This window comes from Colletotrichum chrysophilum (assembly GCF_026319265.1).
Source record: "Colletotrichum chrysophilum strain AFK26 chromosome Unknown scaffold_9, whole genome shotgun sequence".
In the NCBI taxonomy this organism is placed as follows: Eukaryota; Fungi; Ascomycota; class Sordariomycetes; order Glomerellales; family Glomerellaceae; genus Colletotrichum; species Colletotrichum chrysophilum.
Genome location: NW_026517296.1, coordinates 523,064 through 547,537, shown reverse-complemented (window position 1 = coordinate 547,537; position 24,474 = coordinate 523,064). Strand labels below are relative to the sequence as shown.

The 24,474-nt window shown below is 50.6% G+C and overlaps 9 protein-coding genes across 9 annotated transcripts; 3 read left to right on the top strand and 6 right to left on the bottom strand.

Moving 5' to 3' along the window:
- Nucleotides 1-537: 537 nt before the first annotated feature.
- On the bottom strand, nucleotides 538-4,691 carry COL26b_002012 (uncharacterized protein; the record flags this gene model as incomplete). Its single annotated transcript, XM_053174946.1, has 12 exons — nucleotides 538-1,528; nucleotides 1,585-1,796; nucleotides 1,854-2,014; nucleotides 2,073-2,417; nucleotides 2,826-2,980; nucleotides 3,032-3,218; nucleotides 3,274-3,787; nucleotides 3,839-3,876; nucleotides 3,946-4,011; nucleotides 4,066-4,348; nucleotides 4,403-4,564; nucleotides 4,632-4,691. The coding sequence occupies 12 exons, from the start codon at nucleotides 4,689-4,691 to the stop codon at nucleotides 538-540; spliced, it is 3,174 nt and encodes a 1,057-aa protein (XP_053041241.1).
- A 1,841-nt stretch (nucleotides 4,692-6,532) lies between these two features.
- On the top strand, nucleotides 6,533-7,320 carry COL26b_002011 (uncharacterized protein; the record flags this gene model as incomplete). Its single annotated transcript, XM_053174945.1, has 2 exons — nucleotides 6,533-7,057; nucleotides 7,132-7,320. The coding sequence occupies 2 exons, from the start codon at nucleotides 6,533-6,535 to the stop codon at nucleotides 7,318-7,320; spliced, it is 714 nt and encodes a 237-aa protein (XP_053041240.1).
- Nucleotides 7,321-7,781: 461 nt separating this feature from the next.
- COL26b_002010 (uncharacterized protein) lies at nucleotides 7,782-9,239 on the top strand (the record flags this gene model as incomplete). Its single annotated transcript, XM_053174944.1, has 1 exon — nucleotides 7,782-9,239. One exon carries the CDS (start codon nucleotides 7,782-7,784, stop codon nucleotides 9,237-9,239), a length of 1,458 nt encoding a protein of 485 aa, XP_053041239.1.
- A 55-nt stretch (nucleotides 9,240-9,294) lies between these two features.
- Nucleotides 9,295-9,942, top strand: COL26b_002009 (uncharacterized protein; the record flags this gene model as incomplete). The annotated part of the gene is made up of 1 exon (XM_053174943.1): nucleotides 9,295-9,942. The coding sequence occupies one exon, from the start codon at nucleotides 9,295-9,297 to the stop codon at nucleotides 9,940-9,942; it is 648 nt and encodes a 215-aa protein (XP_053041238.1).
- Nucleotides 9,943-10,255: 313 nt separating this feature from the next.
- Nucleotides 10,256-10,919, bottom strand: COL26b_002008 (uncharacterized protein; the record flags this gene model as incomplete). The annotated part of the gene is made up of 2 exons (XM_053174942.1): nucleotides 10,256-10,482; nucleotides 10,535-10,919. 2 exons carry the CDS (start codon nucleotides 10,917-10,919, stop codon nucleotides 10,256-10,258), a joined length of 612 nt encoding a protein of 203 aa, XP_053041237.1.
- A 2,238-nt stretch (nucleotides 10,920-13,157) lies between these two features.
- COL26b_002007 (uncharacterized protein) lies at nucleotides 13,158-13,463 on the bottom strand (the record flags this gene model as incomplete). Its single annotated transcript, XM_053174941.1, has 1 exon — nucleotides 13,158-13,463. One exon carries the CDS (start codon nucleotides 13,461-13,463, stop codon nucleotides 13,158-13,160), a length of 306 nt encoding a protein of 101 aa, XP_053041236.1.
- Nucleotides 13,464-13,802: 339 nt separating this feature from the next.
- On the bottom strand, nucleotides 13,803-15,223 carry COL26b_002006 (uncharacterized protein; the record flags this gene model as incomplete). The annotated part of the gene is made up of 5 exons (XM_053174940.1): nucleotides 13,803-14,334; nucleotides 14,397-14,584; nucleotides 14,637-14,723; nucleotides 14,778-14,940; nucleotides 15,012-15,223. 5 exons carry the CDS (start codon nucleotides 15,221-15,223, stop codon nucleotides 13,803-13,805), a joined length of 1,182 nt encoding a protein of 393 aa, XP_053041235.1.
- Nucleotides 15,224-19,247: 4,024 nt separating this feature from the next.
- COL26b_002005 (uncharacterized protein) lies at nucleotides 19,248-20,082 on the bottom strand (the record flags this gene model as incomplete). The annotated part of the gene is made up of 2 exons (XM_053174939.1): nucleotides 19,248-19,972; nucleotides 20,052-20,082. The coding sequence occupies 2 exons, from the start codon at nucleotides 20,080-20,082 to the stop codon at nucleotides 19,248-19,250; spliced, it is 756 nt and encodes a 251-aa protein (XP_053041234.1).
- A 2,681-nt stretch (nucleotides 20,083-22,763) lies between these two features.
- On the bottom strand, nucleotides 22,764-24,133 carry COL26b_002004 (uncharacterized protein; the record flags this gene model as incomplete). The annotated part of the gene is made up of 3 exons (XM_053174938.1): nucleotides 22,764-23,133; nucleotides 23,190-23,921; nucleotides 23,973-24,133. The coding sequence occupies 3 exons, from the start codon at nucleotides 24,131-24,133 to the stop codon at nucleotides 22,764-22,766; spliced, it is 1,263 nt and encodes a 420-aa protein (XP_053041233.1).
- Nucleotides 24,134-24,474: the final 341 nt, after the last annotated feature.

The window sequence follows — 24,474 nt, the reverse complement described above, 5'->3', positions numbered from 1 at the left end:
TACTGTATTCGCAACTACCTTACTGACCGAAATCATGTTTTCAGGCTTTCACATCCATAGCATCAACTGTGCAAAGACATCTTTGCAGAATGTGTTGGTGTTCAAGTCAATTATACCTTGGTGCCATCCAGCGCACAACGCGATACAACCCAGACTGGCGTTTCGTGGAAGAAGACTCAACGCAGGCGGGTACGCACAACGGAAAGCGTGCGCGTCTTAGAGTCAACAAGTTGGAAAGAAGCCCTTTGGGCTATTTTGTCCTATTTCCCTTACATAAGTTTCTGAAGGCCATCGATCTCAGACTGCAACCACCAATTGCTCAATATGGTCTCTATCTAGTTTAATGAAAATTGGTTTACTTCCCCGCTCCGTTCAAGCACACTGACGAAACAGTGGCAACATGGTGGACCGTTATGGATTTCCACACAAAAGTCAATTGAGTATGATTGAAAGGCTTTGTGATACCTAGTCAGGATCATAAATACTAAGGTATCTGACGCTTTCCTGGTCCTCCAGTCGACCATACATCATAATTTATTAATGAACCACCGGATTGCTGCACTTGTGAATGATGTTCTGGATAACATCATCGTTCTTCTTGAAGATGGTCCCGATCTTGCCAAGGTCGACTTCAGTCATATCCCGTCTCGCCTTAGCCAGCTTACCCATCTCGGAGGAGTCACGCCCGAGGCCACCTGCCATCAAGAGCCCCAACATCTCCATCGGCGCGGAGGTCGGCTCTTTCGCAATGTCGTAAAATGCTAACGCGGTATTCCCACCAGCACCAATAAGATCGATGATCCGCCCAAACGTCAGGATGGTAGCATCGAGTTCGGGACCGAGGACCTCGCCAGCAAACGGGATGACGAGAAACACAACGCTCAAGATGGTCAAGATGAGTTCCTTCTTCTCCTCTTCAGCTGCCTCTTCTCCAATGACTGCGACCTGCGCCATGCTTTCGACTGCCTGTTGGGCGAGCGACACAGGAATACTGAGCACCGAGATGACTTCATCGTTGACGCCGTCCCAGATGCCGAGCTTCATCTGAAAGAACATGCTGGCGAGGGTGGAGCGAAGGTTGGTAAAGCCCGGGAGAGCCTGGCTGATGATGTCTTTGGGGTTCGCCACCGTAATGCTGTCTGCAGGTAATGGGCGACCCTCGTAGACATATTTGGTGCGCGTGCAGGTCGCCGCACTGCCGGTGCACGTCACCTGGTCGATCTTCTCACTGAACTTGACCCAGGCGGGGATGATACCGTATGTTGATTGCAGCTCATTGAAGAAGCCTGCCTCGTCGTCTAAAGTGTAGTAGATGGTAAATTCGTCATATGTGTTGATCCAGTTGCCAAAGGGGCACTTCTGGGATGTCTCATTGCGACCGTTCTCGGCAAAAGTGCATGTGAAGTACTTGTTGCCGGCGCCGTCTTCGAGGTTCATGAACTCATCGAGTTGAGTCGGGATCATTTCCTTGGTATACTTGACGTAAGAGTCAAATTTACTGTCGTAGCCGTTATCGACGGAAGTATAGCTGGTGAGATCCTGTCAGTATTACGCTGGTCGCGGGGAAAATGGCGAAGCCCTTACTTTTCCAAGGTAGTATCCACCATCCTGTACAGGATCTGAGTTGCGTAGAGAGCAACGCAGTAGTCAGGAAAGGACCCCATGGCTGCGTAAAGATCATCCAATGTCACCCAATGATTCGGGTCGTTGCAGGGCGGCATGTCGACTGCGATATCGCCGACGTCAATGTCGGCGTCACCTGCGGATGTAGCATCAAATAAAGAAATTTGTGACCACTGAAAGAAACACAATGTGTCAGCGTGCTTCAAGATTTGGCGCTCGGATGTACTTACGGCAGGATGAACAGAAATTGCCAAATTGTCCGTGGCCAAGATACCCTTGCCATCGGAGACGAGGGAATATTGAGCGCCAATGGTGATGAGCTGCTGGAGACGAACTCGATGATAGTTTTCAGAGAAGTTCACCAGGACCTTTTGACAGGTGTGGACATCAACTGAAAGAATGGTCAGTAGGACTCCTGGCCAGGACACTGCCATCAAGGAGGGACTCACTGCAATCTTGACTATAGTCATCAAACCACGAATAGATGCCTGCTGAAGCAATATAGACATCTTGAGAAGTGCTGACAAGCAGGCCCCATGACGAGTCGCAACCGTCAAAGTCGGTACCGCTGCAGTCATACTTGGGATCGCCGCGAACGACTCCGACCTCGGCCTTGTACGGACTTGGAGCAGTTGGCATGGGCTGGTAATACGGGGACTCCGTTTGCAAAAGACCAGCGAAAACGTTCTGGGCACCAAACAAGTTGTACTGGTAGTACACGGCGTGCTCAGACGCGGTACCGTACAGCCAAACGGCCTCTGTGCTTTCGATGAGAAGTCCTCGGGCCGTATAAACTGAGACCATGGTCTGCCAGAAGATGAAAGTTAGCCAATGAGCGCATCCTTGTAGAAAGACTGTTGATCTCACCATTTCATTCTTGTCACTGACTAAGTCAGGGTCACTAGAGGATTATAGTAAGCTTTCGGACTGTGCTTGACAAATCATGGAGCAGGGCACATACTCAACCATATGGTCAGCGGTCCATAACCACATGTTCTCGAAATATCCCGATGCTCCCCTGGAGACGTGCATGACGAGTGCGGCAGTCTTGCAGTCATCATTCACGGCGCCGCTAGTGAGAGCAGGGCATTCAGCTGGCGTCAGCTTCGTGCCCGTTGCTCCGCCCAGACGAGCATGACAGTCTATCAGAAACTAAAAGTTAGCTATAGTGTATCAGAAAGGAGAGACGCGAATTGACTTACCCCACAGTCCAGCAGATCCCTGGCTGTCGGCGTTGATGTTCCACTCAACGAGGATAGCACCAGGAGTCGGTCCGACGGTGGTGAACATGAGATCTTGCATCTCAACTGATCCAACGTCTCCGATATTTCCAACTCGTAGCATAGGAATTGGCTTGCTTCACGACGCGGTCAGCCCTGCAATTTGTCCTGGATAAGCATCTTCTTACCTAGAGTCCCCAAACTTTGATCCAGTTGCCGCAAACTGTGTCCACGTCTCACCTACAATCTTGGTTCCAGCCGGGATGGTGACCGTATCCGACAACAAATAAACCCCAGCGTCGGCGAAAATGATCTTGCCGCCTGCACTGTTGAAAGCGTTTTGAACACCAGCAGTATCGTCGGTGGAGCCATCACCTACAAGTGAGTACATCAGCAATATTTCTCAGGCTTCTAGTGAAGAGAGACGCACCTTTAGCGTAGTCTTTCAAATGAATGAAGTCTCCGGTAGAATGGCCTTCGTACTGAGGCTTCGCCTTATCGAAGTACGGCAGGTTCGGCAGGCCGTCTATGGTCTTCTCGCCAAGCAAAGGTAGAATACCCATCCATTCGTGTGAAGACCCTGAACTCCATGTGCGCTCGGTGCCGTTGTAGATAGGTCCCAAAACCCAGCTCAAAACGCTGCTAGAGCCGTCAAGGAGAGTCTTCCCAGTCGTATCTGCAACTCCCTGACTGACACCGCTGAAGCCGATGTTGTCGAGAAGAAGACCTGTCGATCCAGTAGCAGGGGTGGAAGAAGGCGGGGCAACTACGATGGCTTGCTTCACGTTCGTGAACGAGGTATCCATGAAAGCGGCGGATCCAACGTTTCCGTCACCGCCATCGTTGACAAGACGAAAACCAGTGCTCGAGTCTGTGACGGTGATGCCCTTCCAGACCCAACCCCAATCCCAGATGATCTGGACTGCCGTATTGCAGCCGTTGAACTACAGAGGTCTTAGTCTCGGTCTGGTTCTTCAATTTGATTGATTACTCACAGTCAGACGTTGGGCAGTGAATTGCTGACTTCCGGCATCTGTTGTTTCGACGATGTTAATCGGGTTACTAGAAGGGACCAAATTTCCGATGTCGTGAGTCAACTTACAGATGCCGAAGTTTCCTCCAGTGAAAGTGATGTCAGCCAGCACGCCACCGCTACCATTCTCCGCATCTACCGGTCTGTTATTGACTCAGGTTCCTCATTGATTCCGGTGGGCGAACCTACATAACCCCTGCTGTGTGGTTCCAGTCTTGGCAATTAGCTCAACAAACTGAAGGCTGGTAGCTTGCGCGACTTGGTAGTGTAGTGCGCAGACGTAGGCGTTGGGGTCAGTTGAGGCGACGTCGATCTTGAAGTTCCGAATCTGCCTGTAGAACGATGCCGTATTGACATACCACTCATTGTCCTTACCATCGGCCCCAGCACCATCGCCCATGTACACGTCTGTCGAAAGAACCCCAAGACCAACAAAGCTGGCAGCCGCCTTGATGGTTGGACGGTCGTTGGCCTGTATTTGAAGTATTAGCCGCAGTGTGCTGGGACTGAGAACGATCACACTTACATCGCCAATCATCTGAGTGCCAAAGTAGACAATGATGGGACTGGAAACCAAATACGTCCCGGGAGGAAAGTAGACAATGGCGTTCTTGGTAGTAGAGCCGTTGCAGGCCTCTCCACATCGCTTGCCGTCCTTGATGGCTTTGTTGATGGCCGCAGTGTCATCCTAGCAATTATTCAGCATCATGCTCACGTATAAATTGCGACATGTTTGGGAGGGCATGGAATCTTACAGTGACACCATCACCCTTGGCTCCGTAATCCATCACATTGCGGAAGATCTGCGATGGCATTCGTTAGTGCCTTGGCGATCTCTTGGCGAACCGGGGGTATCTCGACTACGAACCGTGTAGCTGGAATCGTCACCCCAAGGAGAAGTGCCTCTGTGGGAAATATCCGGCATCCAAAAAGTGCCGCGCTTTTGAACAGAACGCTTGGTGCTGTTTCCGCTGGAGGTCGATGCATCTGCCTCGGCCACAAGAGCGGCAGCGGCGGCAATCTCTGCAGTGATGTTCAACAACGGGGGCGCCGAGACAGATTCTGAGTCGCCAGTACTACTCTGTCTTTTCCTGGTAGTGCCACCAACGCTGCTCTCAGGCGAGAGCTTGTAGCTTTAAGAATGATTAGCTGACTCGTTCTGTTCTGGCAAGGGCTGATGTCTAACCGATTTCTGGCAGGGTGGTCGAGACGGGCTTTGTTGAGCTTGGAAGCCTCCGCGATGGCCTTTTGAACGATTTTGCGCGCCGCATCGAGTTCAGAGTTTGTGGTGTTTGATGAGAGAGAATTACTGTCAAGAGAGGGAGAGCGGTGCTTCACCAGCGAGGGCGAGACTTCGAATGGAATGATGGACGCGAAAGAAAGAGAGGCTAGAACAAATAGAATCCAAAGCCACGTATGGGCTGAGGCATGATTGGTGAGCAACATCATGAGCTTGATGGAAAATGGGAATGAGCGACTGCGCTACGAGAGAAAAATGCAGAGATGAATGGCACAAGCGAGAGTGTCTTGAACGGCGAAGCGATATCCAACGTTAATTATGGCCTCCGATATGCGATGCGCGGCTCCATGTTCTCATCATTATTCATACCAAGTTGACTTATATCACGGTTTCCCAAAAGCATCAAAAAGCATTCGATGCGGTCCAGACATCACTCGATGAGCCGGTTTGCCGAACTCCCAAGTGTCCTGGTGGGTTTCCGCTATCACCTCATTTTAATCTGCAGTCAGGGTCGCACCAGTTGAGCCTTATTGTCAGGCTGCCTAAACAATGGAGACCAACAGCGGCTGTAAGCACGGCGCTGAATGCCAGAAATGGCGTAGCCAAAAAACAAGCCTTTGTGATTTCTTCAAATGTCGAATAAACTACCCGCACTTGGATACCTAGCATTTGGGACTTTGGTTGTAGGGTTGCTTCGATGCGAGCCGAAAAGGAGGTGCTCGAGACAGGGTATTTCGGGGGCCTCGGCTGCAAAAGGCTTCTAATGAGCCATTCAGCCATGGAAGTCAACGCACATAGAGCATCTGGTGTTTCCATGGTTTGAATTCACAGCTGACAGGAACGGAACACGGCACTGAAGGATCACCTGTCAACCAATGATGTCTTCTCGAGTGGTCCTGCCTCAGCTATTGTGATAGCGTTTCTGATAGACGTTGTGACTCTGGAGAAGTCAGATGCCTAGTACCTACCGCATGAGGTGAATCGTATCATGAAAGTAATTTCCCTTGCTTTATCACCAGTGTCCATCTCGGAGCTGAGTGTCTATTTTGGATATTGGACTGTGGTCGAGACGTTGAGTAATGTATTCTCGGAATTTCCTTTAACATGTGTACCCCTCCATTGATTGCAGACTCCCAGATGGCGTAGCTGTTGACATTTTGAATCTCAGAAAAAGTCACATTCAGGATCTGTTCTGCTTTTCGGTGCGCCTTGGTGCCGTCCATTCCCTTATCCAAAATGCGGTTCACTTTACTCGCTCTTTTCTTTTCGTTCACAATCAGAGTCCTTGCCTCTGTGTATGCGGCGCCTTTCGAGGCGCTCTACTGTAAGTCTGATTCCTTCACGTCACCATTACTTCGATTCGGCCACAAATTCTGTTCTCAAGCTCACGTGGGCATAGTCTATTATGCATATCGCATGGAGTACGACGCCGTAGCTGCTGACAGCACGCTCACCATCGACGACATGTGGCTGGCACCGTATTGTAACCCGGGAGATGGTTCCAGAAGAGCGTGCAACTTCAATGAGTTTGTCCATAGTGTTTACGATGATCTCGATGGATATACCGGCGCCATCGACCCAGACGCCTACACTCGCGACACCCCTCTTGCCACCATTGCGGAAGACCTGCATAATGCAGGATTTCAAAGAGTGCACCTTGACCCTACGTCACTCGTCAAAGATTTGACTGCATACAACACTCTTTACTATAAGGTCATCAAGAAAGTGACCGACTCGGTGCAATGGTCAAGGTCAAAGGGAGCAACGGCAGACCTTGACCGAGCTCGCGAGGCCATTTCGGGAGTGTATGGAGAGCGCAAGGCCGACAACATGGTAGGCATCGTTGCCAACAATGGTGACGAGATTGCAAAAGCTTTGGGCGTTGATTTTGAGACCCAAACGGAAACGTCACCACTCGGGAGGGAGTACGAAGGAATCGATGTACGTTCTGCTTCAATGTCGTATGTCTGTGATGTCCACAAAGGCTTCCCGCTAACAAACATATCACTGTCAAGTTCGACACGATGGAGGACAATCTCATGGCGAAACATGGGAATGACTTTGTTGCTGTGCAGGAAATCTTAGATCAGGCGACTAATTTGATTAGCGAGTACGAGAGTGAGGACCCTGACAACCACCGAGGGCTCATTGATGCTGTGAAGAACCACATGGATCGTGTGAATAGTGTCGATACTAGTTGCTGAGGTCTTCTGTTTGTTGTGGAAATCTTGAGCAGTAGGCTTGCGATCCATGGATGACGATTAAGGAGAAGGCGGGGTTAGGGTTTAGTTTGATTATATTATCGTCACTATTGACCTCTAAGAACGAGAGACCCATAGTGGCTAGTAATTATTTGCGAATTTGTCATGTTAAATTGAATTTGCCTGGACTTTAAAGAATTTCAACGTAGCCATTGGATCGTACATTGCTCACATCCAATTCGCGTTGGGTACCTAGGTTGACATCTGCGTCATGTAATCAATCTGGATGCTCCCCGGCAAAAGTGCCGAAGTCACGATTGGAAAGCAATTGTCAACGCACAGACCATCTTGATATTCGGCATAATAACAGGCGATTCCCAGCTTTTTTCTACGAGCCAATCCCGCCCACTTCAACCTCTACCTCAACCTAAAGCACACTTCGTTTGCCACCCGCCCTGGGTGCCATGTCAGCTGCAAAGACCCGCGCAAGCGACCATTACCTCAAAGCGTATGGCGATGGCGAATCCGGCGTTGAATTTGACAGCACAGGCAACGGGCCTTTGAATGTCCCTGGATTCCCCCTAGCTGTGTCTATCGAGCGCAGCCACGATGAGCGGTTCGCTCATGGATTCAACGATTGGTCCCAAGATCGCCTGACCGCCCGGGAAATAGCCATGATATCTCTTATCAACGACATTACGGACAAGCCGGGCTGGTCCAAGGACGTGTTTAATGATGTCAAGGTGGGGTCGTGGCGGGCAGAAGCTTTGGCTTGCACGTTGATGAGCCCTCTCGCCTGGGACTGGTGTCTTCTCGAACTTCAAGACATGGCGAAGGATGCTGATGAGCGCGGACATATATGTGTTCTCAACACGGCATCACGGGTATGCAAGTCAGATGGGCTGTTTTCGCCCTCTTTTTTGGAACAACTCACGCTACGAACCGGGTCAGTCTGGCACGATTGCCCGTTTGGAGTCGACCCGAACATGTTTCCCTTGGTATATGGCCAAACCAAAGTTCTTTCACAGGGCGGTCAGGTCGATTTCGAACATGTCATCGACAGCGTTGGAAAAGGCGAAACAGCCCGTCGCCAACTGCTTGAGCCCCTGACCACGGCGAAGGGGCGCGAGAATATGCGAAACCATCGCCGCCAATGGCTCAACTCCTGGGATACTCATACGGAACGCTTTTCGGACCGCTTCCAATGGCTTCCATGTGAAGTCGACTTCTCTGAAGCCAACACACATTCTGATAGGTGTCCAGACGTCAAGATCACTTCATACATTAACAACCTGCACCCAGGGGCCCACAAGAGCCTCTACAGCACCATCGAAAAGTTCATCTCATTATCGATCCAGCCTTGGAATGATATTCTTGCCTACCGTAGCCGAGGGCGATGCCCCAGTCGCATTAGAACATTCGGTGTGGTTTGGTGGCCTCCTTTCCCAGACTGGGCTGCCGGCCTGAACAAGATCGAGAAGGATATAACGACTGAGGAGTATAGAGACGCGAAGAGAAAAGTGGAAGAGTATCTTAATATCCCGGAGCTGCCTCCCGCATTGCAGCTGAATATGACCTCCCGAGTCGGACTTCCGACCATTGAAGAAGACTGGGAAGATCTTGGCCTGGCCTGGGCTGTCCGTGTCAAACATGAACGCCTCAAACACTGGCTTCACCCTGAGCCGGGCATTTCCTTCACATACGGTGACTGGAGGCAAGGAAAGACTGGGAAAGCTCTTGTGGGAGGCCGAATGCCAAGAAAACCATTAACGAAATTCGTGCCGGGACTCACTCCGCTGGAACCTGGGCCAGACCACCACTTCTACGCTGTTTCGCTGAAGGATCATTTTCTCAAGCAAGGTCTGCAAGTTGTTGTTCAACTATCAACCGTCGAACTGACACCAGAACATCCAGTCCAGTAAGTGAAGAATACTATAAACACATTTCCTGAAGCCTGTAAGGTTACAATCGCTAATCATGAAAGGAAGACCTCCCACAGATTGGCGCCTCAATGGCATGGGGAACGAGCACATCGTGGCAACTTCGCTGGTGTATTTTGACAGCGTCAACACAACCGAGACATCTGGTGCTATTTCTTTCCGGGTCGAGGCAGACCTAGACGCAGACGCACATGTCTACACGCGAAGAGATCTTGCACCACTCGCGGGGATCTATGGTCTTGCTGATCCTGGTCAACTCCATAGCGACAGTGAGGAACCCAACGCGCTGCAGGAGCTCGGCACCATCGTCGCCCTCGATGGCCGACTGGTGGCTTATCCCAACACCTTGCAGCACCGTGTAGAGGCGTATGAGCTGCTGGACCGCTCGCGTCCGGGCCGCCGGCGTTGCTTGACGATGCATCTTGTCGATCCCCACTACCGCATTTGCTCTACGCGCAATGTGCCGCCGCAACAGCACGAATGGTGGGTGGAGGAGGGACCGGCAAAGATCGACTGGGCAGGTCATCACGTCCCGCAGGAGATCATCAATCGGATCATGACGGAGGTCGGAGAGTGGCCTATGGGCATGGAAGAGGCGACGAGGGTGAGAGATGAAGTCATTGGTGAGCATCTGGCCGGCATGGAGGCAGTGCAGGGTAGGGTAATGCGATATCAATTTGATTAGTCTTTCCGTGTTCCCATACGTGGGAGACATCCCATTCAATCTATCTCATATTCCGAACTCTTTCTGGGTAATGTAATGCGATGAAACAGATGAAGTTGATGCGTCTTGAGAATTCTTTTCGTTATAACCGAGATCTTAACCCAAACTCCATAATACGTTTACATAAATCATTTGTCGCTTCTGTTTTCGCGTCGGGGTTGGTCAGAATGATGGCCATGCTGTTGCACCACAGAGCCAAAACTTACCATGAGAATCTATGCTGCCGCCCAGTTGACCAATTTCCAGGCGGGCCTGCCTCTGTATCTCCGTTTCTTTAAGAGACGCTGCTGCTCGTGACGGAGCTTCCTCCACCTCTCTTCTCATCCGGCTTTGCACCGCCTCCGAACCAGCCCTTGAAGCCGCCAGAATAAGCGGGAGGTGGCTTCGCGGGCGGAGGCACGGGAGGAGCCGAAGAAAGGGAAGACGGCGAGGTTGAACGAGAACGAGGGTTCTGGCGGGTACCAGGAGTAAATACAGATGCCAGATTCAGGCGTGAAGAAGCTACTGGACGTTAGTGAAACCTCAAGAAGGCTGTTGAATATGGGAGAAGTACTTAGGCCGAACCGGAACTTCGGTTTTGTCCGGGCGTAAGGTGATGTTGTGTGCGATCTAGGGATGCGGCCTTTATGCCAGTACTTCCATCTTCTGCAGAGGAAATAGCAGCCGATGAGGCTGAGAATCAAGACTCCTCCGAGCACGGACCCGAGGATGATGCCGAGCTGCTTCCCGGAGAGGCCTGATGACGACCGGGCGGTCGGTTCTGCTGGGAGGCCGCCGTGGAGGGTTTCGACGGTGACGTAGGTAGTCCACGATCGGGTGACGGTTTGCGTGATGAGAATCTGCGCCGTGTCTTCATCGCGTTGCAATAATCGTCCAAAGTTGATGTCGCCGGCGGGCGTCGGCGCGGGAGCCTCAGACAGCCCGGTCGACGCCGGCATTGCGGAAGGGCTCAGTATGACTCCGCCCATTATGAAGTGAGACAGGGCGTGCTCATGTTCAAAGGCCGGTGGGTGAGGTGAACAAGGTTCTAGCTGTCGACAATTGATGTCTCCGATGGCTCAAATGGAACCTGTCATGTCTGCATGTGGAATTCTTCGTCGAACGTCATCTGGGGAATTGCGCGTGTCGGCGGCGGCGAAAGCTGTGGATAAAAAGAGGCTGGGAAGCTTGGAAAAAAGGGGGTCCACAACGGAGTCATTTGTGGATTGTCAGAACAGAGAACAGCGAACCGCTCGATCCACTGACCAGGTCACCTTGCAGGGGTCATGCGCAGGTACCAACTCGGGGTTTATTGGGTGCGATCGATACCGCGGTGGCTCTTCGACGGCGTCAGCAGTGAGCTGGGCTTCTGCTCTTGGTGTTCTGGGCGCTTGGCTACACGCCTAGATGGATGGCTGAAGAGTTCACGATTGAAACGGTGAAGCCTAAAGTGGGGATTTCCAGGTTTTCTTAGGCCTCTCACTTCATCATCATCTTGCTGCGCCTCGTTTATCGGCTCTTCTGCTGGAGACCTGCCGGTCATCTTCATCACCTTGGTTGCGTGACGCGTCGGCATCAACTGGGATTGACCTGGATTCATGGCCCAAGTTGCCGCTCTTGCAGCTATCAAACTGCGATTCCCCAGTGTCTTTTTCTTCAGGGACCTTCGAGTCACTATGGTTACCGAGCAAAGACCATCAGTTCGGTCTGGCAACCAACCAAAATCATGCCTGCAGGCTGAGTGGAATCCCAATCTTGCAATGCTGCATTCACTTGGTTCGTTGTTGATACTCAACGTTGCCTGTCTCTTATACCCATTAAATAATTGATCTAAAGCCTGATAGATCTCACTGGGAAAAGCGCCTTTCGTTTCCAAGCCATTGTACTTGGTCGTCCTCTTTGAAATCCGAATCCAACAGAAGTCCTGAGCCGGATAGCATGTACCGGTCAGCGGTTCCATGATTCTAGCTTAGCGCCCGGCACCAGTGCACTCTGATTACAGGCTAGAGTCGGCCTCTGCATGGCGTCTTTGACAGCTGCCAGAAACAAACTTGGGTCCGTGTCTTTTGCCTGAGCTAATTGGGACGTGATGTCTATGTTTCACTTGAAGCAACTTTGAAGAAGCCACTGAAGGTGCAAATAAATAGTTCTCGCAGCATCATCATTGCCCTGATGGTCTCATTTTCAAGCGTTCATGAGAGCCCCATGGACGCTGAGCCGATGTAAGTTTATATATACCCGGGTCATGAGTGCCTACTTTTTCTCGAGATTACTATCTTAGATCCGGGGGAGCAAAGCCTGAGTTACTATCACAGTTCAACATTATACTAATTGAGTGTTTCATTCCATTTATAAAACTGTGTGTATTTTTACGAAATGTACTCAGCCGTGCTGGACTAAGTTTATCCAAGGAGATCGCCTATTTTTCCTGTACTAGAGCGACTACTTTGCCTGTGGCTATACTCTAATCACATTACCGTCGTCGTCGTCATTGTTGCATTTATTGTTGTCGTCACTTCGATCCTCTTCGTTGTTATCGTTTTAGTTATCCTCGTTCTTATCATCGCTACCACTACTATTATGTTCGATAGGAGTGTTCAAGTGCACAGGAAATATAGCCGCGTAGGCACAGGAAAATTAGGCGGTCTCTATCCAAGCGCTCAAAAGACTACATCATGCCCACTATAGATATCATCAACACAAGTCAAACATGGCAACTGTTGTCACCCCCGCCTCCAAAAGACCTTTGATTTCCCCTTGCATAAGTCCAGGCACAGTGCAAGTGCCGACTATGCAATAGATGAGGTCATTGCTGACTTTTCCGGCTTTCCTCAGCACCATGGGTGATAGGCATCCATCAAGAACGCAAATCAAATCACCCAGATCCAGCTCCCCAGGCCCAAGCCCAAGATATCCATCACCCGTTTCGAACAACATTGTCTCTTGGAATACTTTCAGATGCGTCTCTAGAAGTGGCCACCAATTTCCTGCAAAGTCCTTCAGCAATTCTTCCATCCCTGACGCACCGCTAACTTCTGTCTTTCCTGCTGGCAGCCGGAAAGCAATGCGCTCTAGGTGCTCTCGCAGAGTAGGGAAGCTACTTTGCAGTAACGAGCCAAGTTGCTTTGAGTTTGTGGTCCATCAATCGTCTTGTTCCAAGAGCGTGCCTTTAGGTGGAACGCCATCGTCGTATCTTCTTACGCGGGCCAAAAGTGGCTGAATGTCCATTTCTCCTTCCGTTTCGCGGAACAGCGTTTGTGCGAGAGCTTGTACTGTCGCAGATTGTTCGTGACGTGGCTCGTGTGGCCGTTGGCTAAGATCTCTTCAGTGATAGTTGGGTCGCCCCAAACGTATGATAGCGCCGCAAACGACGGCTCGTCCTTAAGACTCGCGATTTCGAGAGTGACTGTAATCTGCGCTGTTTCAAGGCCCGAGTCGACTTTGATTAGTCGGATCTGCTTGTCTTCCGGGTCAAGTGCTTTGTAGATCGAATTTGACTCCATTGTTGAAGGTATTGTGGTCAATCTGACAATCGGAGTTGCGAGTGCTCCCCGCATCTGAGTGGACATGATGACCCAGATAGGACTGCATGAACACGTGATTGATAATGATGACTGAACGGGGTAATCAACACACGAGACTGGCTGGATGGACAGGCATTCCAAAAGACTGGTTATGGGAACTTGCTAGGGACTAAGATTACAGGCGTCAACAAGCTAAGCATGCGTCACTGCATTTGGAATAGTTTTCTGCTCTGTATTACATTGGAATGATATTATTTTATGTGGTGAAATATGCGATTATTTTACTGTCCAGACCCTCAAGTGGCAGTGATGCCGACCTTATGCATAGATATAGCAGAACGGGGTGCCATCAATAGTATTCAGAAGGTCCTTGATAGGACGATCCTCGGCAAGGACACCCATGAGGACTAGGTCATCCTTGGTAGCATCACGGCTAGGGGGCAGGTTCTGAATGGTGATGGTGCCGGCGATCTCAAAAGCCTCCCACAAGTGCATCGCTTGCCAAAGCCAGTAGACACGGTCAACCATAGCATGATGAAGGAAAAACGTGGGATCGGTGGGTGAGGAGTAGAGGTCGCTAGCATCTCCGTTCGCAACGAAGTGACCAGCGGCATGCATTCCAAGGAAACCATCACCGAAGCGGCCCTGCAACTCGTTCTGGAACGTCGAGATGTTCTTGGAGGCCTGGCCCATAGTCACGTTGACAAGATTGTCTGTCGTCATCCATGTGGAGGCGGAATAGGCGCTAAGATCGCGGCGAAGACAGCGGGGGTTGTACTCCATGGGGCCATTAGGGTTGACTTCGAGGCCATCCATGCCTGGGGAGACAGGACCAAGATGGACGGTCATGCTATCGCATTGTCAGTATTTGCTCCTTGTCTGACGCTGAGTGATGGAGAAGTGAGGTCTTACTTGACGAGCGGGCCACTCATGACACAACCGCCTCCATTTCCGGAGGGGACCTCGATGTTTCCGTTGGGGGCACGGCTGACGCTGCCGTTATGAGGGACGTATTCGCCATCTCCGCTCAAGCTGGTATCGCTTCCATCATATACTGGAGACTTGCGAGGGTCATCGGTATTGGCAAACCAGTTCCAGTACTACATTTTCTTGTTAGCGGAGAAAACCATCTTCCAGCCTCTAGAGACTTACAGGTTGCGCGCCCTTGTAACCACATTCAGTTCTCAAGGCGTTCTCGTAAGCCCACGTAAAGTACCTGTGCCAGGTCAAGAAGTTGCCCTGAAATTGTCACATTAGTTGCTGGATCTGATCGGATCTGACTAGCAAACATACAGTGCCATGGATGGTGCGAGTCTGGTTAATATGAACGGCAACAAAGTCGTCATATCTGTTGCGGGCGCCTGGGGCGAAAGAAGGGTCCGACTTCGACGGCGAAGTCAACATGCACTGAACCGCACTGATGTACTCCTTACGCTCTTGTGCGGAGAAAGCGGCCCTGTTAATCCAAGGTCACTTGTAAGCTCACATATACAGTCGCAAAGTGGACCGTCTTGGGCGGAAACTCACCAGTCTCTGCGCACTTGAGCATTCGTCAGGTTGCAGCTTCCACGCTTAGATAGAGTCCCGTTGGCCTCGGCTGTCTTCAGGTTTTCCATAGCCTGAGCCTGCAGCTCCGCGAGGACATCCCCAGCGTCACGAGCCTGGAGAGGCGTGTCAAGGGGCGCGCCGGAAGCCAAGGCCGAGAAGCCGAGTGCAGCGAGGAGCTTGACGGCGTGCATGGTGTGTCTTTGAGAGGAGTTACTAGAACTTAGATGAAAGGGGCCTCTGTATGCACCAAAAACATGGCAGCGTCAGGAAAAGACGGGAAAAGATCTGCAGAGGGAGGCGGGCGTGAGGAGGGAGGGTGAGAAAAAGGAACGCAAAAACGTGGCAATGGGGCACTTCGGAAGGACCTCTATATACAATGTGAGGACGTAACAAGAAAGTGCCGCTTCATCACTGCCGAATTAATTTCAATATTGCTGGCAATAGCTTAGCTTGGCGAGCGAATCCATTGCCACCTTTGCTAAGCTCCGGGTAGTTACTCAGTTGTTGGTCAACAATCTGCATGTGGGAGAGGTCAGTAGATCTCATATGAGGGGGGAGGCTCGAGCCTCTCGGCTCCTCGGTGGTGACATCCCAGACGAGAAAATCGTCCTGGCTAAGATCCTTGAACCATGGTCAAGAGCCCGCGCGGCCGGCTGGTGGAGACTGTGAGGACAAGATCCGATCGAATGACCATTCAGTGAATGGGATGGACGTCTGCGAGAAGCAGGCATTCCCAGGACGCTTGGACAGATGATTTTTGAGGAGACACTGGCAGACCATGAGTGATAGACGTCTATCTTTCAGCCCTACATCAGGAGTATCCGCAACCTTATGTATGAGTATAAACTAAAGAATTTCTTGACAAGCAAACAACCTCCACAAACTTGCTCACGACAATTAACCTTACCAAGCAAGTACCGAGCCAACTTCTGCGCTGTGGGCAAGATTGCCGTGGACGCTGCACGCTTTTGATGTGTGTCACTTGGGGGCGTAAAAGGATTGTGTGCCGCAGGCCGCGTGGTTTCCTCCGCCGCTCGCCGCTCGCTACGGCACAGCACATTGCTAGCCAGCTCGTCGAGCCTCTTCGGGGAACGCCAACCCGACGGAAATTTGAAGGAGGGGAAGCGAGAATGACAAAGTCGGCGTCCATCTCGTTTGAAATGTGACATTGTGTTGGTTCCATCCCGCCAAGCCATGCAGGAGCTCCACCAGCGGTCACCCAACGTCTGCTAGCATCAGTGGAGGGGACGGGGAACATGCCCTACGTCGGCCCGCATCACACCACCACGGCATGGGTCTCTGCAGAGAATATGCCAGGGTCGAGTGGCTGCGGCTACGGCCTCTGGGCAATGAAGAACGTCGACGAATGTTTTTGCTTTTTCTCTGGTTTACCCCTGGCTTCCAAGACGTCGTCGCTGTAACCCTGGCTAAATGCCTACTATCCACACGATAATTACAAGCATAAACGTTTTGCAGACACGTAAGGGTACGGGAAAGGATCACCACAATTTGGCTTGACTTGCCTAATATGGACGATATGGTGGAGCCCATGGCCCTTGTATGCTTCTTTGCCTACTTGCCAAGTCAAACCTCCTCATCATGGTTGTCATGTGTGGCTGGCGATGGCAAATCGTGCTATTAGGGGGCCGAAAGTCCGAAAGCCCATTGTCTAGAACGTTCATTACGACAGGCTCGGATCTCAACGCGCAAGAAGCTATACTTGGCTAACATGGATTAGTCTCGGTCACCATTCTCAGTTCGTCATTGAGTGACCGATGGGATACTGCAGCCAAGGAGGAAAAGTTGACAGACGAAATGAAGAAATTAGACTCTCTTGGTAAGTGAAGTGATTTGTATCCATGGCTTTCCAAGTTTTGAAATGGTGTCGTGTTGTGGTCGATAGCATCACTGCGCTCAGTACAAATCCGCATTGGTAATACCGAGACTTCTGGGAATACCCGCTACCGAATTGTCTACTTGAGTAACGAAAAGACTGTTCAATATTTTTGAGAGAATCTTTGATAGATCACCTGAAGAAATAAGTCTGGAAGTATACGCGAACTGCTTTGATGTCGTCAAACTTCACCCGTGCCTCATCAGTGCTCCGACGTGGAAAATGACCGACACACACCAAATCAACCCCCATACAGGAGGCGAAAGCTCCGAGAATACTGTGGCGCGCAGCACACCCTCTTGAATCACGCCGCAGGTCTGTTGATTGGCTTAAATATTTCCATCCCACCGGGAATCATTTTCTCAATGCAGTCGCCTGCAGGAAGCATGATGCTGCCCCTGGCCACATCGGTGAACCGTTCCTATGAGACTTCTTTCCGTCGAAGAAGGTGGACTGTGAAACGGTCTCTGCAACCAGAATTCGAAAATTCCGTTGTCTACGGAAACCAGGGACGGGATGTATGTGATCGCATAAAGCTCCCTGCAGCACAAATCCTGCGGCCAGATCGGTAGCAGCCTCCCGCACCACTCGGTTAGCAACAGGCTAATAGAGTTGTTCTGCAACGTTGTCTGCACAGTTGTGATTTCTCTCGTTGGTCACAGAATAAACGATCGCAGTCAGGAAGTGAACATATAACCAGCTCATCACCTCGTGTCATGCTTTCCGCTAGTCATTGGTCTTGAATTTTGTTTTTGCATGTGCATTTACTACTAGATTGATTGGCGCATATGCGCTACTTCCTTGGCCATCATGTCCTCGAATCCACCACCGGCCACGCCGCCGAAGCCGATCGACCCTGAGTGGGCCGCGGAGAGCAATACGGCCATGATCCTGGGCGTCACTGGGGGATTTCATGCGCTTGCTCTCCTTTTTGTCGCCTTTCGAGTGTATACCCGGATGTTCGTTGTCAAACTCATGGGGAGAGATGACTATGTCGTTGTAGCTTCTGTGGTGAGTCTGACATGATTCGGTTGACTGTCAATAATAGGCAGTCTGATTGACCTGAGAATAGCTGTGTGCCGTTGCAGGCATGACGATCTTTTCGGTACAATCCTTCCATGGTCTCGGGAAACACACCATGACTATTGCCGCGGAAGACATGCTCATCATGAGGAAATCGAGCTTCTTTCAATCTATCATCTCCTCGATTGCGGGTCTGGCTCTCCTAAAAGTCTCGATTGGTCTCTCGCTACTTCGACTGAGTCGCAGCGTTTGGTACTCTCGCTCCTTGTGGGCATTGATTGGTATGTTGCCAGCTCAGATCTAGATTCCAACCTAGTGCCTGACCAAAATCCATAGTATTTGTCTCAGCCTACAGCATCATGGCATGGATGACTTTCTTCTTCTATTGTCAGCCTCTTGAGGGGTACTGGAACAAAGTCATTCAACCAAAGTGCTACCCAATCACGCTCTTCATCAAGTTTGGGCTTATCAATACTGCTTTCAATATTTTCACAGACGTCTGCTTCGCAACGCTACCGGTTACTATCATCTGGACTCTGCAGATGAAACGTCGGACAAGAATCTATTTAGTGGTTGTGCTGAGTCTTGGATACTTGTAAGACGATGGTTTCGTACCAAATGACGGAATCTTATCAAGTACGCTGACACTAAGTAGTACTGTTGCCATGGGAGTTATCAAGTCAATCTACCAGATCGCCTACGGGAAGGACCAAGACAAGACCTTGTAAGTGATCCAAGTCGCGCTGGAAAGAACAACCCTTATTGACTGTGCCAAAGCTACCAGAGCATTCAATTCTGGGAGTTGTAAGTATTGCCGTGTCTCTGAAACATATCCAGGTAGATACGTAGTGCTGACTTGCACAGTCTCCAACTCAGCCTTGGCATCATCGCTGCGTGTGCACCATCCCTGAAGCCTCTTGTTGGCCATGCTCTCAAAATCTCATCAAGCGACCGTTACCATGGAGAACTGTACGAGAACCGGCGACCGACAGGAACCAATTCATCAATGCGGCGACGCGGATACAGAGAACAAAACAGTCAAGCGGAGTATGAGTTGCAGGACCGCCCTTTTGCTGGATCCCCGGATGCTCACAAAGCTGCCGTCGGTAACAGTCACGACACTGTCTACGAGAAGCACGGTGGGAGGGGCTCTGGATCTGGGAGTGAAGAGATGATTCTGAGAGAGGATAAGAGTAATACAGGAATCATGCGAACGACAGAAATCTCAGTACAGCGATGAGATGATGAGAAGTGTGGCTTTCTGTACAGTAAAATAAGTGTTTATTCCCACAAAGTATCTACCATTCAATCTGTAACCCGTTTCTGCCTATGAACTTGCCGACCTCACCGTCTCTTTTTCCTTCGACAATCTCAAGCAGCCCCTGGGCGCTGGTGTTCGGGTCGTCGGCGCCCTGGTCAAGTCTGGTCTGGCGGTCCTCTTCGCCAGTCAGGTTCGTGACTACATACCCCGGGCAATACGCCCACACCTTCGCACCCCAGCTTCTGTTGTCAAACATGATGTGAGCCGTAGCCATGTTCAAAGCCGCCTTGGAGATGCGGTACGCTTCGCTTCTGACCATATAGTACTCAGAGGTAGGGTCTGTCCGTTCCGCCAGCGAAGATAGACTGGTCGACACATTGATTATGCGAGCATCGTTCGATTTCTTCAAGAGAGGTATCAGAGCCTCTGTGAGGACGAGCGGAGACGCTGCGTTGGTATTAAATGTCTCAACAAGCTCGGAACGCCGGTCTTTGGGATTTGTGATGATCATGCCGGCGTTGTTGATGAGGACGTCTAGCACGCCAAATTTTGCGGCGATCTTCTCGGATGCTGCTTTGATGGATTCATCTGAAGTGATGTCGAGGACGAGCAAGCTGAGAGTGCCGACGGGGTTTTTGGCCTGGAGTTCCTCGAGAGCCTTAGCACCCCGTTCCGGGTTTCTGGAGCCAATGATGACATGATAGTCGGCTGAAGCGGCGGCAATTGTTGCAGCGCTTTCGAAGCCAATGCCTTGATTAGCACCTGTGTGACTGTCAACATATGGTCCAGAAAAGTGCATGACTTCTTAGTCTGCAAGCCAGAGAATTGCGGTGCTACGAACCGGTGATCAGGATGATTTTCTTCGGCGTCATGGTTTCGCTGAATTGGTTTGTTTTTAGGTTTATTCGAGAGGTGGTGTTACTCGTGGTGGAGGCTTGATTGAAATGCTTGGAATGATATAGGGACTTTGAACAAGATTCATCTGTATTTATGCTTCGTTTTGCTTGCCATGGAGAGGAGGCACCGTAAAACCTAAAACCGTCGTCCCGATCGTAATACATAACGGCTTCGGACCAACGATTAAGCTTAACTCCGCGCGTTCCTGGCTTAGCATCAAGCGGTAATCATGGACTTTGGGAACGAATCAAAAGCCCTCTTACGTAGGCCAGGAACGTCAGCCACTCTACGTGCGTCGGAACATTGAAGTGCGAAAAGGCCGACTTGACCAATCAATGAGTTTGATATTATTTTGCTTTCCCTTTGCTAGAGCCGTTTAGAGACGCTTGTTCTATGACGTCGTTGCCGTCCTTATGCCCGGACCAAGCTCCGAATGCCAGCCTGGACTCCGGACTTACTGGATTAGGAATGTTTGTCTCCGCGCCATTCACATTACCGTGCCGCAAACATGAATCTTCCGCCTGTTCACCATAGTCACTTTCAACTGCGTTGTCAAGACAGTATATGTCTCAAAATGTCATTTGAAGAGTGGAAGTGAGACCCTTACACGGGGTCTAGCTTTGTGGCCATCCAGATAAGCGTGCCCAACTCATCGTGATCCAGGCACCAATCATCAAGGTCAGTCGCCCAGCTCCTTCCTGCCGAGGAGTCTCCTGGATATTTGGAATACTCCCGAAGGTGCGCAATCCTGTAACAGTCTCGGAGTTGTCGTTTAGAAAGCTGCTTCGCGTATTGGCGCTGCCACTCAAGATTTGACTTGGCCGTCCAAAGGCTGCGGGTGCTGGGAAGGTGTACTCTTCGGCATGGCCCGCCACCATTGCCAGAAGAAGGAATTTTTGCGATGTGGAGAAGTTCGTTCAGTGCATAGCAGAAGGATGTCACTCTGACAGAACGTGTCTGTTAGTGGGAAACAACAAGTCCGAATGCAAGGGGCTTCTCACCTCCACATGCTTTGGTTGCATATCCATTCATGCCGACTAGGAACCTCGTCGGTTTGGTGACAATAATCCATATCTCGGACGTTCATCATCGAGAACGTCATGGTCTGCGCGTTCATCTTAAGCGTTAGTGACAACATGAGTGACGATCAGTTGAAGAGAGAGACTTACACCTACGGTGATGAGAAGAGATCTAACATAATGTTTTGGAATCGACGCGACTTCTTCAATGTGAAGTATGGTGTATAAAACAGCAGCCTGGACAGCAGCTATCAGAGTCTCCTTTTCGTAAGACTCATGCTTCAAAGGCACCGGAATTAGCGACTAGTGACAAGTATGCAGATGCTAATAGTCATTGCAAGAACGCTAAAGGCAACTTACTTCGTGAAGGAGCTTCTGTTGCTCCATGTAGATGGTCCTCCATATGAATGCCTTGTTGTCGGGGCTGTTTGCTTGCCACATTCGAATGATGCTTGCGCATGCTACCAAAGGTTGCGGGAGGCATTGGTGAGACCCGGACTCTTGGCACTGTCGTTCGTCGCCGCAGCATGGCGGACTGATGAAGGGTGGCAGATTGAGGCCGTTGATCAGCATTTCGGGATATGTTAGAATATCTCCTCGCATCATTCTGGATGTCATAGAAGACTCTATGCTTCGCCATTTTCGCGGTCGGAGCAGAAGGCTATTGTCCACAAGCATGGAGGGCTCAAAATTTGCCCGCCTGGATATTTCGGTGTTGATGTCGGCGATGAGATCGGTCACAAGATCTGGATTGATATTGATGTTTGGTGCTGCCGAGGGAATGTTCGTGTAGTTGGAGAAGGCATCACCAGTCCAAGGAGTGTTATCATTCAACTCAGCTGTCCACCCGAAATCTTGGATATCATCGGTAGCGGCGACGTTCTCAAACACGCTGGCTACTTGTGGGCGGCTGAGTTCCGCTGGATTGAATGTGCTTGTCGGCGCGACAATCGGATCATCCGATGCAGTCTCTTCAGAGACATGTCCAGGCGTGTGTAAGAAAGGTTCCTGGCCTTGCTGGGGCTTATCGGCTTGAGGCCGTGGAGTCTTCGACACGGGGGAGTAGCGACATGGCCAGCTTCGGCGCTCGCACCGGGAGCACCGTGGCTGCTTCCGATCACAAGCTAATTTCGAAGATCTGCATTGATGACACGATTTTCGTCGGAAGTTGGGCATACTTGAGGTTGTATGGCTGGTTCATCTGCACTCAGTGACAGGAAGGGAGCGCGTCAGATGATCCCGTCGGCAACTGCGGGATCTCGTTGTTGACACTGTATTTGTTTGAAACAGTGGGGCAATTCGGCTAGGAAGCCAATTACAGCGCGATATTGCTAACTATAGCAGAAGGTCTGCCTAACTACTCCAACTGCAATGCTTGAAAGCTGTGACCTCCCCTGATAAGGCTTTGAATATGAGAGATCTGTTTGACAACAGTAGTTTAAAAGAGCCCCTACCACATTGACATCAATTTTGTTAAAAAACAAGACCATTAAAGAATACTTATCTTTACATGCAGCCAATGGCCACAAGTGCCCTCCATGACACTAAGAGGCAACCAAACGAATGCAAAAACTAGACCAGTCTCCTATTAGGGAAGTCTTCAGAACCCTCCACCATTTCTCGTAAATCCATCATTCTTAGATCCTAGAGAACTCGCGAGTGTGTCTTCGACGATACCAACCATTCGCCCTATCATTTTCACTGCCATTCAATAAGTAACTTGTGTTGCGCTTTCCCTGAGCGCGCAGTTCGGCATCCCAGACATCGGCAATGTCAGTAATGACCCACTGGAAGCCTTGTTTGAAAATCCAGTCAAAGTCGGATCGGTAGTCATGTCCATCGAGCGACTTAATTCCCACAAGTGAGTCGAGAAGTGCTGGGGCCTTGTTCTCCTGGAAGACAAACACCGAGTTGTTGGTGTGAATATCGTCTGGGATAGTATAATTCGCTGTGTCGAACCGCGTAAGGTCTGAGGTGATGAAATCAACCAGGTCTCCAGCGGCGTAACTGGAGCTCCGTTAGTTCATTAGGGTCCATCTATATGTGTAAAGTACGAGACTCACAAAATTCCAGATGTTCTGAAGGTGTCTTGTTCCGTTCCATTATGAACAATATAGTCCTGGAGGGGCTGCAAAGGAGCACCGGTCGAATACACCTCAATCTCGGCGCTAATCGTGTAGTTCGTTGAGGCAAACTCCTTTAGTGAGGTAAGAGTATCCCATGAGGCTTCATCTTCAGGGTTGTAGACGGGGATGTAAGCAAGCTGAGTGCCAGAAGCAAACGCATCCTGAACCCATTCCAATGCCTCAAACTCCGCAGGGTTCTTCCACCACTTTGCTTGCAACTTGTAGATGCACCACTCGTTCGCAGGTACCCCAGCGCGATTTGTGAGATTCTTCAAAGCCCAATACGCCGGCTCAACTGCAGCTTGCTCCTTGAAGTCAAGCTGCAGCACGACGTTGGCTCCAGTTTCGTAGATGCTGTGAACCATCTCAGGCAGCGTAGGAACTGTCTCCACGTGGACTCTACCCTGCTCGTCTCGGAGGTGAAGGTTCGCGATGAAGCCCGTGAAGTTGTGCTCGCTGACAAGCGGGTTATACCCCTGACCAGTGAATGGGTTGTATGCTGGCTGTCCCGTCTGCTCACCAACGTCTGTTGTACGGCCAAGCCCGCCATCGTGGATCATGGGCAGGTGGCCATCTAGTGAGAGGTGAATATCCGTCTCAATGCATTCCAACCCGGCTTCGGTGGCTCGGAAATAAGCATCCCGAGAGTTTTCGGTAGTCCCGTTCCATCTGGAGAGTATTAGTACGTCATTTTATCGGTTTCTCTGCGGTGAATCTCACTTCAAGCCTCTATGAGCGCAGAGGATGGTGAGGTCATCGTGCGGGTGACGAAAAGCGTCGATAATCTTCCTCACATCGTAAGGTTGACGAGCCGCGAATACTTCGGGCAACTGAAAAGTCAAAGTACACAAAACTGCAGCAACTTTGGAGAAAGACGACATTTTGAGTCTTGGGCACCCGTGGACCTGGGGAAAACATGACAACAGGGGAGCTTTTCCTTTAGAAATTACCAATGTCAAGAAATTAACCGATGGTATTTATACAGTAACGTCCGGTCAAACCGGAAGGATCGCGGGCGTGCGGGACCGGTCCTAGTATCAATAACACGTGCGGCGGCATGGACATTGTGATAGGACAACGGCGCCGCTCCAGTCCGGATAAAGCCCGCGAGCGCCGGGATCAATTCTTGACATTATCTGTCTATGGTCTCTCGCGAAAACCACTCAATTGAAGCCCCAAGTGGGACGAAGTTCGATGGCAAAAGTCTGATTTGAATTCTAGG